Raw genomic sequence first — 18,998 nt, forward strand, 5'->3', positions numbered from 1 at the left:
AGGAATGGTGTTACACACTAGGGAAACAGCATGGGCAAAAAAAAGATACATGTTCTTCCTTCCCAGAGCTGTGTTCTAGTGTTCCCTCTCTCATGGTCCGCCATTGGCCCTCATGTCTCCTAGTTAGCAACCGTCACTAGAGGTCCTCTGAACTCCTCAGTTATACTGAAAAATGTATGCCTGCTATAGATTACAACTAGATGTTAGACACGATATTATCCTTCAGTTGGGCCCAAATTTCTCTGTAACCGGTAAATACTCTTTAAAATGCACAGCATTCAGATTCAGCATTTGGCCATTCTCTGGTTTCATAAAAATAGAGTGTCTTTCTCAGTTTATGGTGGGTTTTACTTTTATTGCTGAGTTTAAGGGTAGAAGAGTTCTCCAAACTATTACTTGCTCTTCCACCTTAAGCAGTGTTGACTTAGAAGGTAAACTACAAGTCTCAAGACTGCTATAGAGAAGTCTCAAACAGTGAGAACAATTCCACCCTTCCCAGCTTTAACACATGATTTAACTGGCTCTCAAGGTAGACTTTAAATTGTGTCTCTAACTTCTCCCAAAACAATACGTGTGCTTTCTTTGCACTTCAAAATGCTTTATGGGAACTAAATGCACAGAGATGATTACAGAATAGAGCTCAGACAGCTAACTCTCAGAACCAGATTAAGACCCTCTTTGCCAATTTCTAGCTGTGTGACCTTGGGCAAATTCATATTTCTGAGATTCCATTTCCTTACGTGCAAAATAAGGATAATAGTAAATCTTAGTTTTCAGAATTTTTGAGAGAATTATATAAACAAAGTACGTTACTTTAGAAACAAAGTACCACATATTAAGCACCTAGTACCAGGTGGTCATTAATATTAACAAATGCCTGTTGATTACTCACAGGAAAAGTGAAAGTTATAGGGAACAATGGGAATTGGAAAGTCAGGGCTTGCTCTAACTTGGAAAAAGTACATATAATCATGGGTATGTATCAATCATTCTCGCCAGCCACCTCTAGGCCTTTGTTAATGCGATTTCTGAGCCAGAAGTGCCCAAACCAGCCCATTTATTCTCCTTGCACCTTAAAAGTCCCAGCTCCAAAACTACTCTTCACGATGCCTTACATCTCTCCACAATGAAAAATGGATTCTCCTGTATGAATTTCAAAAACACTCCATATGAACCTCACACAGACACATGCTTCCTATGACTTTCTATCATAACCAGTCTTTTCCTCTTAAAAATAATGTCCTGGTACAAAATTATCAGTTAGAAAATGCCTCCCAAACTTTTACTTTTCCTGTGCTCCTTCTTTCCACTTCTCACTTCTACATAGTAGCTTTTAACAGAGACTAACAGACTGACAGATTACTTAATGGATATAACCATGGGGGGTGAGGGTGGGAGAAAAAAAAAAAGAACTGGTTGATTCCTAAAGTTTACCAGTGTGAAATCCAATAATGTATAAACATAAATTTGTATATTTAAATTACATGTATTTTGTGAAAGGATCATGTGTGGAAGCCACATTTTGGCAAATGAAACTGTCGCTCTAAAATAAATCAGCAGAGATAGGAACACGTATTCAGGTAGAATCTATGTCACATGTGCTCTAAAAATGTGCTAATACACTAAGATAGCATAGGCAGACTCTTTAGAAAAGCACTGACCATAAATCTCATTTTTTCCAAACTGATACAATTATCTTAAAGAATGTCCTATATTCACCATTTTTGAATCTCCCATACTCCTTTGCATATAGTACACTCTCATATGCATTGAAAGAATTCCAAATGCTACGTCACATTATCAATTCCCTGACAAAATGATAATGGTTTGCATGGTTTGCCACCCCAAAATAGAAATTAAGGTCTCCCTACAATTTACCTTCCTCTTCATCATCTTCTGGAGGAGAAGGTATCATGGAACTCTGAGATCCAGACTGTGGCAGGCGAATTGAGGGACTGGCTGTAGTTTTCCTCCTCTCTCTTTCTGATTCACTTTCCAAGCACACAACTTCATATAAAGTATCAGTATTGTTCTTTCTTTCCTTCTGCTTTATCTTGAAGATGAAAAAATATTATTTACTAAGTGGTAAAATTATTTTTTAATTGAGCACTACACTTCTGATTTCATATAGGATGTGAGAATAAAAAGGTATCACTTTGAATGTCTACACTAAATGTAACCTTTTCTAAATAGAAAAATACATGTTTGGATTTAAAAACCCATAGGAAAATAGGTTATTTACTGGGCGGAACTCTTGCTCTGCAATTTTATTGTCTTCATACTGTATCATCATATATGCAATTGCCAATATCTAGTAAGCGTTAACCATCTATAGCTTCCTTGTTACTTTAAGGTGTCCTTTAAAGTTTCCTATATGAAACTATCCATCAAAAAAATGTTTAAAAATATTTTAGGGGCGCCTGGGTGGCTCAATAAGTTAAGCATCCAATTTGTGATTTCAGCTCAGGTCATGATCTCATGGTCCTGAGTCTGAGCCCCGTGTTGGGCTCTGTGCTGACAGTGTGGAGACTGCTTGGTAGGATTCTCTCTTTCAAAATCAACAAACAAAAAAAAATTCTAGGGGTGCCTGGGTAGCTCAGTTGGTTAAGCTTCCAACTTCAGCTCAGGTCATGATCTCACAGCTTGTGAGTTTGAGCTCCCCATCGGGCTCTGTGCTGACACCTCAGAGCCTTGAGCTTGCTTTGTTTTCTGGGTCTCCATCTCTCTCTGCCCCTCCCCCGCTTGCACTCATTTGCTCGCTCTCTCTCTCTAAAATAAACAAACATTAAAACAAAATTTTTTTTTTAATTCTAAAACAAAGTTTAGGACTAAGAGAGTCTTCTTATTTCCATGTTTCTTCCCACTCCTTTAGCTTATTAATTAAAGAAGCACTGTAGGAACTTTTCTTTCAGTGAAAGCTACAACTGGGGGGGAGGGTAAAGGTGGGCAACAAAAAAAGAGATTAATTCACAAAAATCTTATATCTCAAATTAGTTTGTATTTTGAGGCAAACGTATAGCAGTTTGAACTCACCTAAATTAAAAATTAAGGACAGAGAATATAAAACTTTGCCAGTACCAAATTTAAATATGTTAATAGTCCACATTACAGACAGTTTTAAGGAGAAGGAGGAGGGAAAAAGCGAAATACAGAGCAGGAAGAAAAGGCAGAACTGTAGGGAAAGATACAAAGATAACTCACAAGGTGGCTACACCAATGAGAAAGATGTACAAGCATAAAGTAAAAATACAGAAAGGGGATTAAAAGGTTCATAAGGTACAGAAATGCCTGCTTAATATAGAAGTCAGTAAAATTTTCTGTAAAGGGCCGAAGAATAAATATTTTAGTCTCTGGGGACCACTAGTCTGTGGCAACTATTCAACTCTACCGTTATGGTACAAAAGCACCCACAGATACTGAGTAAGGTGACCATGGCTGCATTCCAAAGAAACTTTATGAAAACAAAGGCCAGGCCAGACTTGACCCATGGACTGTAGTTTGACAACTTTGTTTTAACAGGTCTACCTAAGGATTATTTAATTTCCTAGATGAATAAACAATTATGACTTAGCTACTTACTATTAATTAAAAACCCAGACTCTGGGAAGTTATATATTAGCCTACAAATTTGTATCTGGTAGATGGGCAAATGATTTCTGCCCAGTAGAAAAGATAACCCAAAGTTAATTTATAAGACATTAACCAGTTTTGTTTCTAACCTAGCAATCTTGTTCTAATACTTTTTTTTTTTTAAAGAAGCACTATATAAACTCAAGTTCCTCAAATATATAAAGCCAGTTTTACCATCTTACTGGTTCTCTCGTTACTTAATGAACTGAACTAAAATCTATGACACATGTTCAGTCTAAATTTCTAATTATTTTTAAGTATTATACTTTGATAGAGAATAGGATTTTTTTTGATTTGTTACAAATTACTATCTGAAACATTACTTAAATACTACATAAAAAAGTTCAAAGATCAATAGCTCTTTACCTTTAAAAAAAATTTCTCAGAGACTATATAAATGTGATAACCATTGCAGTTCACCTAGAAACTCTTCTGTGAATAACACTGACCAGACCAACACTGCCCTTTGAAGTCAGATAAACATAGTCACGAACTGAACCTTGCTTATAAGTCAAGAATTCCAGCTATTAAAAATGATACTCATTATTGAAGCTGGGAAATAATATGTGGGGGTTTATTACACTATTATTTTTATTTCTGTGTATGTTTGAATTTTCTGTAATAAAAAGCTTTTAAAAAAGCACTCTTGTAAGAAAAACACAGACTTGAATAAATGGAACAATATCACGTGTTCTCAGGTAAGATGACTAAACATCATAAAGATGTCAATTCTCTTCAGTAAAAATACCTATCCTTTTTTTCTAGAGCTACAGAATTTGAATCTAAAGTTTACATGAAAAATAAACAAAATCCACAAAAGAACTGGGGAGGGAGGGCAGCCCTATCAGATATTAAAACATATTATAAAGTCTACATAATTTAAAGGGTGATATTGGTGCATGAGTAACCTAAAAACCCCATAGAATAGAACATAAAAACCATATTGAAGAAAACATAATAAAACACAGTAAACATAACATTAAAAAAGTGTATGGTCATTTGGAAAAACATTAAATCAGATTTATACTTTACATCATATAACAGAATAAAATACTAATGAATCAGAGCTCTAAAAGTAGAAAAATGAAACCATATAAGTAATAAAAGAAAATGTGTAAATTTCTTTATTATTGGGTATATGGAAAGCATTTCTAATTATAACTTAAAAGCCAGAAGCTTTAAAGGAAAAATTCGATGAATTCAAATACAGGAAAAGAAACTATACAGTCAAAAAGCTGAAAAGATTCATCATAACTTAAGTTAAGTGACAAACCAGAACAAATGTTTGCAACTTATATCTCAAAGGGTTAATCTCTCAACTACAGAAAGAGCTTCTAACAACTAAGAGAAAAAAGGCCAAAACCAAAAAGCAAAAAATATGAAGAGACAGTTCAGAGAACAGGAAAGTAAAATCAATCCTAAACATATGAAAAATGCTGGTTTTCATTCATCAAAGGATAAATTAAAACTACCATCAGATCCTTAAGTTTGACAATATACTCATGACAAACATATGGAGAAACAGGTATTCTCATATCCTGCTCATCTCTGATTACAACTGTGAGAGAGGAGAATTTGGCAAATATGACAAAATTACATACGCAAAATTATGTCATGTGCTAATGAGTATACTAATAAAAATTTCCTCTAAGATGCAGTTTCATAAAATCAAAACAACACATGATACAAGGTTCTATACTGCAACATTATTTGGAATAGCAAATGATTGAAAAAAAATCCATCAATAGAGGACAATTTAAAAATCAGAGATCATGGAGCGTCTGGGTGGCTCAGTTGGTTGAGTGTCTGACTTTGGCTCAGGTCATGGTCTCACAGTTCGTAGGTTTGAGCCCTGCATCAGGCTCTGTACTGACAGCTTGAAGCCTTGAGCCTCTTTGGATTCTGTATCTCCCTCTCTCTCTGTCCCTCCCCCCCGCCTCTCTCTCTCTCTCTCTCTCAAAAATGAATAAATGTTAAAAATCAAAGATCATGATTCACCCGAACAACACAGTACCATGTAGTCATTAAGAATTAGGAAGATCTCTGTGAACTACTGTGGAATGATCATCAGGATATATTAAAAAAGCAAGGTGTAGAACAGTACATGTTAGTTTTTGTTTAAAAAGGAAGTTAAAAATATGTAGGAGTATTTCATTATTTTCACAAAAAGAAACTTTGGAAAGATAACCCAGAAACCAATAATAATGGTTACTTATCGGATTGGGTGGAGAAACAGATGAATGTAAATATGACTGCTGAGTACATTTTTACATAATTTTGACTTTTGTACCATTATATTTAAATATTCAAAAAAAACAAATTAAACCAAAAAGGTAAAAAAATACCCCACAACCCCAAATTGAAAATATGGAAACCAATGAACCTAACTATATGTCAAGTGGTAACATAAATGAGAAAAAAAATTCCAATTAACTTCTGAACCTGTGTTCAGAAACTGATTTCATAATCTTACTAGAATAGTTCAAAGGGAAAAAATAGTTCAATAAAATCTTAAACTTCACTCAATAGTTTTATTATTAATTGGAGTACTGATTTCTTTTTGAAATGAATATCAACAAATGGGAATTTGAAACTGTGTGGACTCAAATAATTTCATATAATATACATCTATTTTTATGTAATACATAGGTATTACAGTTACATTAATAGATATTTCTCCCAAAATTTATGCATCTATAGAAAAGTTCAGAATATACTAAATATTCTGAAAACCTTTTCATTTAAGAGGTTACATAGTGATTTTTATATACAGATATTAAAATATAGGTTTTATTTACAATAGTAAAAAACTTGTACACAATGCAAGTTGTACACAAATCGCAGTTTAACACAAGCTAGATTTTAGAAATGGTGCAAGTTTACGGGCGCCTGGGTGGCTCAGTCAGTTGGCCATCTGACTTCGGCTCAGGTCATGATCTCATGGTCCGTGAGTTCTAGCCCCATGTTGGGCTCTGAGCTGACATTCCATGTCTCCCTCTCTGCCCCTCCCCTGCTCATGCTCTGTCTCTATCTCAAAAATAAACATTAAAACAAAAATTAAAAAAAAAAAAAGAAATGGTGCACGTTTATTAATGAATGCTTAATTACCTCATCAGTAAATTTATTAATATATAAGCTTGTCCTCACTGAAATTTTATAACTAAAATCTATATTTCAAAAACACATTCAATAAATAGTACCTTTTTTTTTTTAACATTTTACAAGTTTTTTTGTAAAATTAAAATAAAGATTTTGTTATAAATTTGCTAGGAATAATAAATAAAGATCTGTATTAATGGTATTTCCTGGAATACTGTTATTTTTTGAATTCTTCAATAAAGTAGGATAAAGCAAAGAATACATTACTATTACTGTAATTAAGAAGATACTCAATATTAGAAACAAATATAAAAGTAAAAGAAAAGAAGAAAACCCTGTAATATTAAATTACTATTGAAATTATGTGAATGAGCTTAACTGATTTAGGGAAGGATTATCAACGGATACTAAAATCATTAGTTAGAAAGTTGTAGAGAACTGGGTAGTTGGAAGTTGCCAAGAACCACCCCAAATTTATTTGCTAAATACAAAAACAAAACTATTTTTACAAAGGAAAAATCCACTGGTCACCACCTAATCCCAGTGACACTTCCCAGGAATAATGGAATACTATGATATCACATGTCTCCTGATTTAGCAATTGAAGATCTCTACTATAGAAAGCATTTCCATATTTTTTATTTTGCGAGGTATAGTGGTTCAGTGCATATCCCTATATACATACATACACATACACACACACACACACACACACACACACACACACACACACACTCCAAACAGAAATAATAGGCCCAGGTTTCCAGTACAGTTATGCTAATAACTTGTCTATATGATGTTGGCCAATGGAGACATCAGCTTCATTTATAAAATAATTTCATAAAAGATTTTAAGATCCCTGCAGTCTCTTTGGCAATAAAATTCTGTAATTCTATAGTTCTAAGAATGCTTAGCTGGTCTTAACTTCACCTTATGATACTGATGGAATATTTAGTCTTCAGATTAGTTTCCTCCTCTTTTAGTAAATGATATCTAAAAATTAAAATCCAAGAAAACAATCATTCTTTCCTCACTAAATTTAAGTTTCTTCTCTGATATGATGCCATCTTAATATAATAAACCGCACAGTTGGGAAGACTTCCAGGCTACAGAGGAGTTACTGAGTCATCAGATAATTTTAGGGATAGGAGAAAGAATCAATTTTTAAGCATGTATTAAAAAAAACATTTCTAGGGGCGCCTGGATGGCTCAGTCGGTTAAGTGTCTGACTTCAGCCTAGGTCACGATCTTGCCATTCCTGAGTTTGAGACCTGCGTTGGGCTCTGTTCTGATAGCTCGGAGCCCAAAGCCTGTTTCAGATTTTGTGTTTCCCCAGGTCTCTCTGCCCCTCCCCCACTCATTCTCTCTCTCTCCCTTGCTCTCTCTCTCAAGAATAAACATTTAAAAACAAAAAAACCAAAAAAACATTTCTATAATTATTTTCCCATACTGACAGCAATAAACAGAAACTATATGCTATATATTTAAAAAATTTGGTCGGCAGCATTGTTTCCTTTTCTGTCTGATGAGAACTGCAAAAGGGTTAAAATTTTAAATTCTGCTTAATTTAAGTAAGTTCTAAAAATGCTCTTAAAGAAAGACAAAGGGAGCATGTTCCTATGGAAAGAATCCTGAGACTCTTAGAAGGCCTGGGTATTCATTTTGTTCACACAATATTCCATAAAATATTTTACATCTTTGGATCTATAAAATGAAAATACTATTATCCTCACTGGATCACTATGAAAAGTATATAAGACAGAAAAAAGCAAAGTTGCTAGTATAGTGACAGCTACAGTAGGCCCTCAACCACTATAGCTATTACTTTTTAATGCCACGAATGTAAAGGAGGAAATAAACTTAGTTTATGATGTTACAAGGAATGAGATTAACAGTGTTCTAAGTGCCCTAAGACAGCAACAAAGTTCTTCAAATTCTTCACACTCTCTCTCTTCTTTCCCATTCCTTACCCCTCACAAAACTCCTCCCCCACCAAAGTAAGACTTACCCAAATAAGGAGAAAAATGAAAGATTATTCTCAGGAATTCCTTGCCCTCCTCCTAGCTTCCACATATAAACTTCTGCTTTTTGCAAAGAAAATATTGACAGCTCAGTCTATGTTTAGCTTATAACCTTAACAGAGTCTAGAGTAGTCTATCAGACTAGGTCTCAGGTATATGTGTTTTTGGAGAGTTCACCCTGCCAAGTCATTTGTTAGCCTACTTAGATACATTATAGTAGACCAAACCATATAATATTCCTATAAACTCACCGCAGTCTTTGAATCCAAAGTTGTATAAGACCTCAAGGGAAAAGTAAGATCAGAGGAATCTTATGTTCACCAAGATAAAAGAGACAGAACTCTAAAGAGAATATGTTTGCTTACATACAAATTTGTACTAAAATTATTATAGAATTAATTTCTGTTTATCATCTCTAACTCTACAAACTTTAGAATCATCCCTACTCCCTAAACTTTTAAAATGATACCTGTAAATTGGTTTCTTTCTGAAGTGTTCTTCCTCTTGGGCTGATCCACTAATATCAATGTTGTTCTGACTTCATGATTTAGAATTTTTTATTCTTCCTCTGTCCCACTAAGGTTCCACAGTCCTCTGAATAATAGCTAAAATGTATGAAGAACATACTATGTGCCAAGTGTGTTGTACGGTTTCTCACTTAATGTCATAATAACACTATGAGCAAGATTAAAACACTGCCATTTTACAGTTGAGTAAACAGGCTCACAGAGTTGGTGGTACTTGCTCAAAGTCATAAAGCTAGTTAGTGGTAAAATCGATATACTCTGACTCCAGAGCTGATAACATTATGCTAATTCTTTTCTGCTGCCACAGTGAAGACCTGGGAAAACAGTGCTAGGACCCAGGTTTACTTTCTGTCTCCTAAGAAAACACTGAAGAGAAATCTCTATTCCTGTGATGTTTGCCACCTTTTTCTAACTATAACCAAAAGGACTAACTTGGAATAAATACACTGCAATCAAAATATTTATCGCTATCAAAAAGTACATTCAAGGGACGCCTGGGTGGCTCAGTCAGTTAAGCCTCCGACTTCAGCTAAGGTCATGATCTCACAGTTTGTGAGTTTCGAGCCCCATGTTGGGCTCTGTGCTGACAGCTCAGAGCCTGTAGCCTGCTTTCGATTCTGTATCTCCTTCTTTCTCTGCCCTTCCCCACTAGTACTCTGTCTCTCCTTTCTCAAAAATAAATAAAAACATTAAAAAAAATTTTTTTAAGTACATTCAATTAAATTGACAAGCAATGTTAGAATTTTGTAAAACAGAAGATTGAACATGTAAATAAAATCAAGTCAACAAATATTTACTGAGAACTACTAGGTTTTAGATGCTTGGGATAAATCAGTGAACAAGGCAAATCAGGAATGCTGCCTTAGTAGAGGTTTCTAACAGGAAAAACAGATAATAAGCAAAATAAAATTAAGTATATTATATGGCATATATTGGAAGTTAAAAGTCTTGTACAAAATTTAAAATATGTATATTAGCATGGGGGTGGGGGTGACTGGCAGCACCAGTGGAAGAGTGGACAAACTGCAGTATTAAATGTGGCAGTCATGAATTGTTAAGATGTAAATCTGAGCAAAAACTTAAAGATGAGGACTTGAAGGAGGCGAATAACAGCAAGTGGGAAAAGGGGGAAGACCATTTTAGGCAGAAGAGATAGTTAATAGCAAAGGCCCTAAGCACATGGTTAGAGCCAAGGAAGCAAACAAGACCAGGAAGAGAGAAATTAGTTTATGATCTAAACAGCCGCAGACTGGATAGGGTCTTATAAGAACACTGTAAGGACTCTAGTTTTTATAGAGTAAAATAGGTTTAAAGGGTTACAAGCAGAAAAATGACCTGATTTTATCCTAGGCTGCTATGTTGAGAACATATCAAAAGCAGGGAAAACAAAGAAACAGGGAGATGAGTGAAGATGCTACTACAGTAACTCAGGTAAAAGTGATGATTCAGATGTGAGGTTAACATAATCTATATGGTAAGAAGTAGCCATATTTAGATATGTTTTGAAAGTAAAATAGTAAATAGAATTTCCTGACAGAGTGGATATGGGTATAAAAAATAAAAGTAAGGGGTGCCTGGGTGGCTCAGTCAGTTAAGCACCAGACTTCAGCTCAGGTCATGATCTCGCAGTCTGTGAGTTTGAGCCCCGCGTCAGGCTCTGTGCTGACAGCTCAGAGCCAGGAGCCTGCTCAGGATTCTGTGTCTCCCTCTCTCTCTCTGCCCCTCCCCTGCTTGCGCTCTGTCTCTCTCTCTCTCTCTCTCTCTCGCAAAAAATAGATAAGCATTAAAAAAATTTTATGAATAATCAAAAGATATAAAAAAAATAAAAATAAAAAAATAAAAGTAAAATTCTTGGCCTAAGCAATAATTAGGAGAAGATATCCATGAACTGAAATAGTAAAGACAAACAAGTAAAGTATTTTGGGGGTCAGGAGGTGAAATAATGTGATCTTCTTGGACATGGTAAATTGGAGATGTCCTGAAAGTGACAGTGAAAGAGGGATAAGAAGGCAGGAGTGATCACCTGTATCATATTCTGTTGACAGGCCAAGGAAGATGAAAACTCAGACTGATCACAGATTTAGCAATTTAAGTCACTATGAACTTGCTTTTTTTCAATAAGTTTTGATACAAAGGAAAGCAAAAAAGGGAGAAGTAGTGGGGCAACTGAAGTCAAGAGAAGCTAAAGGAAGGAAACAGTTCATCTGCTGCCCACCATAGGAAAAAGAGAATGGAATTTGACTTTGAGCAAATTAAATGACAGATTTTTTCTTAAACTAAGAGACCACAACATAACAGACCGTAACAATCTATTACTGAAAATGTCTACTACACAATACAAAATTACTAGACAAAGAAAAGGAAAATGTGACTCACCAGACATTAGAATCAGCAGTTAAGAATTTTTAAAGAATATTATAAACATGCTCAAGGATGTAAGAGAAAATCTGCTTAAAAGAACAAAGAAATCTTATAAGAAAGTATAAAAAAAAGCAAATGGACATATAAGATCTGAAATGTAAAAATATTCACTGAATGGGCTTAACAGCAAACTGGGGATAAAAAAAAGGGGGGGGGGGGCAAACCAACTTTAAGATAGAGCAAAACAGAGTCTCCTATACCTGAAGAAAACAGAAAAAAATAAATAAATTAAAAAAAAAAACAAAAAAACAAAAAACAAAACAGATCTTTGGGATAATATCAAAAGGACTAAAATATATGTAACTTGAATCCTATGAGAGAAAAGAGAGATGGGGCCAGATAAAAGGTTGAAAGACCAAATTTCCCTCAAAACTGGTAAACAAAACAAAACATAAATTTAAAAATTCAAGAAGCTCAGCAAATCCCAAGGAAGATAAGAAAGAATAAAACACCTGACACATCATATTTAAATGTCTGAAAACCAAAGATAAAAAATAATCTTAGAAGCAGCCAGAAAAAAATGACTCATTACATACAGAGGAACAATATAAATGCATTTTGACTTCACATCAAAAACAATGAGAGCCAGAAGATGGTGGGATGACATCTTCACAGTGCTGAAAAAAAAAAAATGTCAACACAGAATCCTACAGCCAGTGAAAATATCCCACTGGAATGCAAGTGAAATAAAAACATTTTCAGATAAAGAAGTTCTTCTGTGAAATCTTGCCATTTGCAACAATGTGGATGGAACTGGAGGGTATTATGCCAAGCAAAATAAGTCAGAGACAGGTATCACATGATTTCACTCATATGTGGAATGTGAGAAACTTAACAGATGATCATAGGGGAAGGGTACGAAAAATAAGATAAAAACAGAAAGGGGTAAACCATAAAAGACTCTTAAACACAGAGAACAAACTGAGGATTGATAGGGATGAGGGAAATGGTGATGATGGGCATTTAAGCAGCACACTTGTTGAGGTGAGCACTCTGTTATACGTAAGTGATGAATCACTGGGTTCTACTCTTGAAGCCAAGACTACATTGTATGTTGACTAACTTGAGAATAAGTAAATTTTAAAAAAGGAAGTTCCTCTACGAGTTATGCCTTTAGTAGATCAGCACTAGAAGAAATGCTAAAGTAAGGTCTTTGGATTAAAGGCAAGTGAAATCAGACAGAAATTTGGTTCTTCAGGAAGAAATGAAGAGCAAAAAAAATGATAAATAGGTGGGTAAAAATAAAAGGCAATTTTTCCTCTTAGTATGTTTAAAATACATGTGACTGCTTAAAGATCTAAGGGACAGCATAATGATAAATCAGCTTCAAAAACAGTTTCTCCTTTCTTATCTACTCCCCTCCCATAGTTACAAAAAAGAATAGTACCTGTTTTAGTTTCAAAAAGAAATTTTCAGTGGTACTACGTTTGCTGAAGGGCCAGAATAATCTCTCATTAGGTGAGCAAACACGGACTTTTGTCTCTATGAGAAATCGAACAGGCTCCTGTACTTCTGTTATTACCAAATCAACAGCTGTGGTCATAAACAGCACTTTATCTAGAAAGAGAGGGGAAAAGCAAATAAAAAAATGGAAATACATTTGCTCATACAATTATTGTTAAATCACTTTTGTAACAAACTTTCAAGATACCTTAAAGTAATATATCAATTAAATAAAAATCTAAAATAATCACATAAATTACTGTTTTGAAAGTTCTTTTTCTGTATTGAGAATTCTTTGCTTGGGTACACTCCTTGGAACTAGTGACAGACAGCATTAGATACTTTAAAGTTTATGAAACATACTGTCAGATTGTTTTGTAAAAGTGCATACGGCCTATTCATGCCACTCTTACCCATACAGGGGATTCTCAATTTCTAAAATCTTGGTTGATTTATCCATTTACCTATAGTGCTGTGAATAACAAGAAAAAATGAAGGGGAAAATAAATGCTCAATAAGAGGCACTACAAGGTTACATTTTTCAGGACAGAATATTATACAGCCACTAAATGACATTCATGAGGAGGATGAAACACCTTGAGCACAGAGTATCTGAAAATCTACATAAAAAATTGGTCACAGTGGTCCCCTTGGGACGGGGCCCTGAGGACCGTGGTAGACTTCTACTTTTCCTTACATATCCTTTTAATTTTTAACCATATATGCATATATTATTGCTACAAAAATAAATAAAACTTAGAATTTTGTATACAATACATAAGTAGAAAAAAAGCAGGAAAGGGAAAAATTAAGAGGGGGGGGGAAGTGGGGAAAAATGATACTTTGTTTACAGTTAAATTTCATAACAACCTCAAAGACCTATACAAATTCTTTGGTTTCACTACAATTTAAAAAAACACTGGATATTTGTGAAATAAGTGGTCCTAAGGTTTGGGTATCTTCTTGGGACTAAAATTTCTGTTCATGGTGTCAGCAATCTGCATCACCTTTAGGAGTTTCTTCATTTACAACTTGAAAAGGCAGAGATTTTGGATTCCAACTCCCAGTGATGACATAGGACTTTCCATCAGAACTTTTGCCCATAGATTCCTGAAGAAAAGAATAAAAACAAACATAAATGCCAAAATAAGTTAACTGCTAACTGCCATTTTGCTGCCTTTAGAAAATAGAGAAATTGCAAAAATATAGTATGAAAGGGTCAGATATTTTTTAAAAAGGTAGAAATATACGTGAATGACACTAATTACAGTTAAAATTAAAGATGTGCCAACTGTTTATATAATTGTTCCTGAAAGTTATAAAGTAAATGCTTGTAGATTGTATCAAATTGTACAAACATCAGAGAAACTTAACCACCTAAGTCTATGCTGAATTCTGTTGTCAAGTGAATAATTATCACATAAATTTTAGTTTTGAAAATAAAGATTTTCACATAAAAGCAACAATACTAATACCACCAACTTTTATAAAATTCACAGTAGTTTGTAAACACTTCTGTCACGAATTTTCTGACTCCCACTTCAACCCTAAATTATAAACAAGGATTATTCACTATTATACAGTCAAGAAACCAAGGTTAAGACTAAATGGGTCTAAGACCAGACTAGTAAATAGCAATTCAGAAATAAGGAAATACCCTTATCTTTGTTTACTGCTATTATAGCTCACAAGAACACTTTGATAAACGTGCTTTAACACCAAATTCAGGCTGAGATAAAGTGAAAACATTATCAAGGAGACAGTATATTAACTTAAAAAAAAAAAAAAGGATTGTGGGAGTCACAAGGCAGCAGCCTGTGTAGGGGGCGGGGCTCACGCCCACTTTGAGGAGCAACAAGCCCATGCGGACTGGGCAGAGAACGCCACACCTCAAACTCTGTGACTTGGACAGAGCTCATGGCTTTAGCACTTGTGGGGTGCCTGGTTCTCTGGAAGGCCCCCTCCAGGACAGAAAGACAGGGTACAAAGAGGAAGATGGCGGCGTAGGAGGACGCCGGGGTCACCTCATCCTGCTGGTCACTTAGATTCCACCCACATCTGCCTAAATAACCCAGAAAACCGCCAGAACTAGCAGAATGGACTCTCCAGAGCCAAGCTTAGACAAGAGGCCCCCGGAAGAGGGCAGGAAGGGCATAGCGTTGGTGCGCGCTACACGGACTGGCAGGAGGGAGCCGGGCGGTGGAGGGGCAGCCCACCCGGCAAGGCAGAGCCCCCAAGTCTGGCTTGCAAAAGCAGAGGGGCCAGATGGAGTGAGTTCTGACATCCAGTGGTACTTAACATCTGGAATGTTACAAGTCAAGAGCTCTGCTCGGAGAGCAGGGAGGGCAAGAGGACACCGGGAGGGAGAGATGTTGAGCCCCGGAAGACAGAGCTCAGCTCAGCGGGGAACAAAGGTGCTAGGAAGCGCCATCTCCCTCGCCATCCCCAGCCAAAATCCCAACGGTAACCAGTTCCCTTCACAGAACTTGCTTGCACCCACAAACACCCAACACTGTGCTTCTGTGGATCCATCCCTCCAACGGGTCTGCCCCCCAGTGCCACAGGGCACCTGCCGCAGCAGACCACCAAAGGCAAAGTGAGCTAAGCCTACCCCTCCCCGCCCTGTGCAACATGCGGATCCACCCCAGCTGATACGCCAGATCCCACAGAAGCAGCACCACAAGCCTGGCAGTGTGCAAGTAGCCCAGACAGGGGCCACACCACTCCACAGTGAGTCCTGCCCCTGGGAGAGGGGAAGATAAGGTACACACCAGTCTGACTGTGGCCCCAGCGGTGGGCTGGGGACAGACATTGGGTCTGACTGCGGCCCTGCCCACCAACACAAGTTACTCCAGACAGCATAGGAGAAGTGCCCTGCAGTTCCGCGCCACCCCAGAGACTATCCAAAATGACAAAAAGAAGAACTCTCCTCAAAAGAAACTCCAGGAAGTAGCGACAGCTAACGAATTGATCAAAAACAATTTAAGCAATATAACAGAACAAGAATTTAGAATAATAGTCATAAAATTAATCGCTGGGCTTGAAAAAAGCATAGAGGACAGCAGAGAACCTATTGCTACAGAGATCAAGGGAATAAGAAATAGTCATGAGGGGGCGCCTGGGTGGCGCAGTTGGTTAAGCGTCCGACTTCAGCCAGGTCACGATCTCGCAGTCCGTGAGTTCGAGCCCCGCGTCGGGCTCTGGGCTGGTGGCTCAGAGCCTGGAGCCTGTTTCCGATTCTGTGTCTCCCTCTCTCTCTGCCCCTCCCCCGTTCATGCTCTGTCTCTCTCTGTCCCAAAAATAAATAAACGTTGAAAAAAAAAAATTTAAAAAAAAAAAAAAAAGAAATAGTCATGAGGAGCTAAAAAATGCTATAAGTGAGGTGCAAAATAAAATGGAGGCGACCACAGCTTGGAATGAAGAGGCAGAGGAGAGAATAGATGAATTAGAAGATAAAATTATGGAAAAAGAGGACGCTGAGAAAAAGAGAGATAAAAAAATCCAGGAGAATGAGGGGAGAATTAGATAATTAAGTGATGTGATGAAACACAATAATATACGTATAACAGGGATTCCACAGGAGGAAGAAAGAAAGGTGCTGAAGATGTACTTGAAGAAATCATAGCTGAGAACTTCCCTGATCTGGGGAAGGAAAAGGCATTGAAATCCAACAGGCACAGAGAACTCCCTTCAGACGTAACTTGAATCGATCTTCTGCACAACATATCATAGTGAAACTGGCAAAATACAAGGATAAAGAGAAAATTCTGAAAGCAGCTAGGGATAAACATGCTCTAACATATAAAGGGAGACCGGTAAGACTAGTGGCAGACCTATCTACTGAAACTTGGCAGGCCAGAAAGCAATGGCAGGAAATCTTCAATGTGATAAACAGAAAAAATATGCAGCCGAGAATCCTTTATCCAGCAAGTCTGTCATTCAGAATAGAAGGAGAGATAAAGGTTTTCCCAAACAAACAAAAACTGAAGGAATTCAGCACCGCTAAACCAGCCCTACAAGAGATCCTAAGGGGGATTCTGTGAGTGAAATGTTGCAAGGACCACAAAGTACCAGAGACATCACTACAAGCATGAAACCTACAGACATCACAATGACTCCAAACCCATATCTTTCTATAATAACACTAAACGTAAATGGACTAAATGTGCCAACCAAAAGACATAGGGTATCAGAATTGATAAAAAAAAAAAAAAAAAAAAAAAACCACACAAGACCCATCTATTTGCTGTCTCATACAAGAGACTCATTTTAGACCTGAGGACACCTTCAGATTGAAAGTGAGGGGATGGAGAACTATCTATCATGCCACTGGAAGTCAAAAGAAAGCTGGAGTAGCCATACTTATATCAGGCAAACTAGACTTTCAATTAAAGGCTGTAACAAGAGATGAAGAAGGACATTATATAATAACTACAGGGTCTATCCATCAGGAAGAGCTAACAATTATAAATGTCTATGCGCCAAACACGGGAGCCCCCAAATATACAAAACAATCAATCACAAACATAAGCAACTTTATTGATAAGAATGTGGTAATTGCAGGGGACTTTAATACTCCACCTACAACAATGGATAGATCATCTAGACACAGGATCAATAAAGAAACAAGGGCCCTGAATGAGACATTGGATCAGATGGACTTGACAGATATATTTAGAACTCTGCATCCCAAAGCAACAGGATATACTTTCTTCTCGAGTGCACATGGAACATTCTCCAAGATAGATCACATACTGGGTCACAAAACAGCCCTTCATAAGTATACAAGAATCGAGATCATACCATGCATACTTTCAGACCACAATGCTATGAAGCTTGAAATCAACCACAGGAAAAAATCTGGAAAACCTCCAAAAGCATGGAGGTTAAAGAACACCCTACTAAAGAATGAATGAGTCAACCAGGCAATTAGAGAAGAAATTTAAAAATATATGGAAACAAATGAAAATGAAAATACAACAATCCAAACGTTTTGGGATGCAGCGAAGGCAGTCCTGAGAGGAAAATACATTGCAATCCAGGCCTATCTCAAGAAACAAGAAAAATCCCAAATACAAAATCTAACAGCACACCTAAAGGAAATAGAAGCAGAATAGCAAAGACACCCGAAACCCTGCAGAAGAAGAGAAATAATAAAGATCAGAGCGGAAATAAACAATATAGAATCTAAAAAAACTGTAGAGCAGATCAATGAAACCAAGAGTTGGTTTTTTGAAAAAATAAACAAAATTGACAAACCTCTAGCCTGGCTTCTCAAAAAGAAAAGGGAGATGACCCAAAATAAAATCATGAATGAAAATGGAATTATTACAACCAATCTCTCAGAAATACAAGCAATTATCAGAATACTATGAAAAATTATATGCCAACAAACTGAACAACCTGGAAGAAATGGACAAATTCCTAAACACCCACACACTCCCAAAACTCAAACAGGAAGAAATAGAAAGCTTGAACAGACCCATAACAAGCGAAGAAATTGAATCAGTTATCAAAAATCTCCCAACAGAGTCCAGGACCAGATGGCTTCCCAGGGGAATTCTACCAGACATTTAAAGCAGAGATAATACCTATCCTTGTCAAGCTGTTCCAAAAAATAGAAAGGGAAGGAAAACTTCCACACTCATTCTATGAAGCCAGCATTACTTTGATTCCCAAACCAGACAAAGACCCATCAAAAAAAGAGAACTACAGGCCAACATCCCTGATGAATATGGATGCAAAAATTCTCAACAAGATACTAGCAAATCGAATTCAACAGCATATAAAAAGAATTATTCACCATGATCAAGTGGGATTCATTCCTGGACCGCAGGGCTGGTTCAACATTCGCAAA

The 18,998-nt window shown here is 36.5% G+C and overlaps 1 protein-coding gene across 2 annotated transcripts in view; it reads right to left on the reverse strand.

Annotated features, from left to right (window-relative positions):
• Positions 1-18,998, reverse strand: part of RABGAP1 (RAB GTPase activating protein 1) — a 171,342-nt gene that overhangs the window by 99,066 nt on the left and 53,278 nt on the right. For both annotated transcript variants that reach the window (XM_047829198.1, XM_047829199.1), the window contains 3 exons: positions 14,149-14,251; positions 13,086-13,255; positions 1,879-2,053 (listed from right to left, as the gene is read on the reverse strand). In XM_047829198.1, coding sequence (XP_047685154.1) covers positions 1,879-2,053; positions 13,086-13,255; positions 14,149-14,251 — 448 coding nt within the window. The remainder of the gene's footprint in view (positions 1-1,878; positions 2,054-13,085; positions 13,256-14,148; positions 14,252-18,998) is intronic.

Source organism: Prionailurus viverrinus, chromosome D4 (genome assembly GCF_022837055.1).
Source record: "Prionailurus viverrinus isolate Anna chromosome D4, UM_Priviv_1.0, whole genome shotgun sequence".
Lineage (NCBI taxonomy): Eukaryota > Metazoa > Chordata > Mammalia > Carnivora > Felidae > Prionailurus > Prionailurus viverrinus.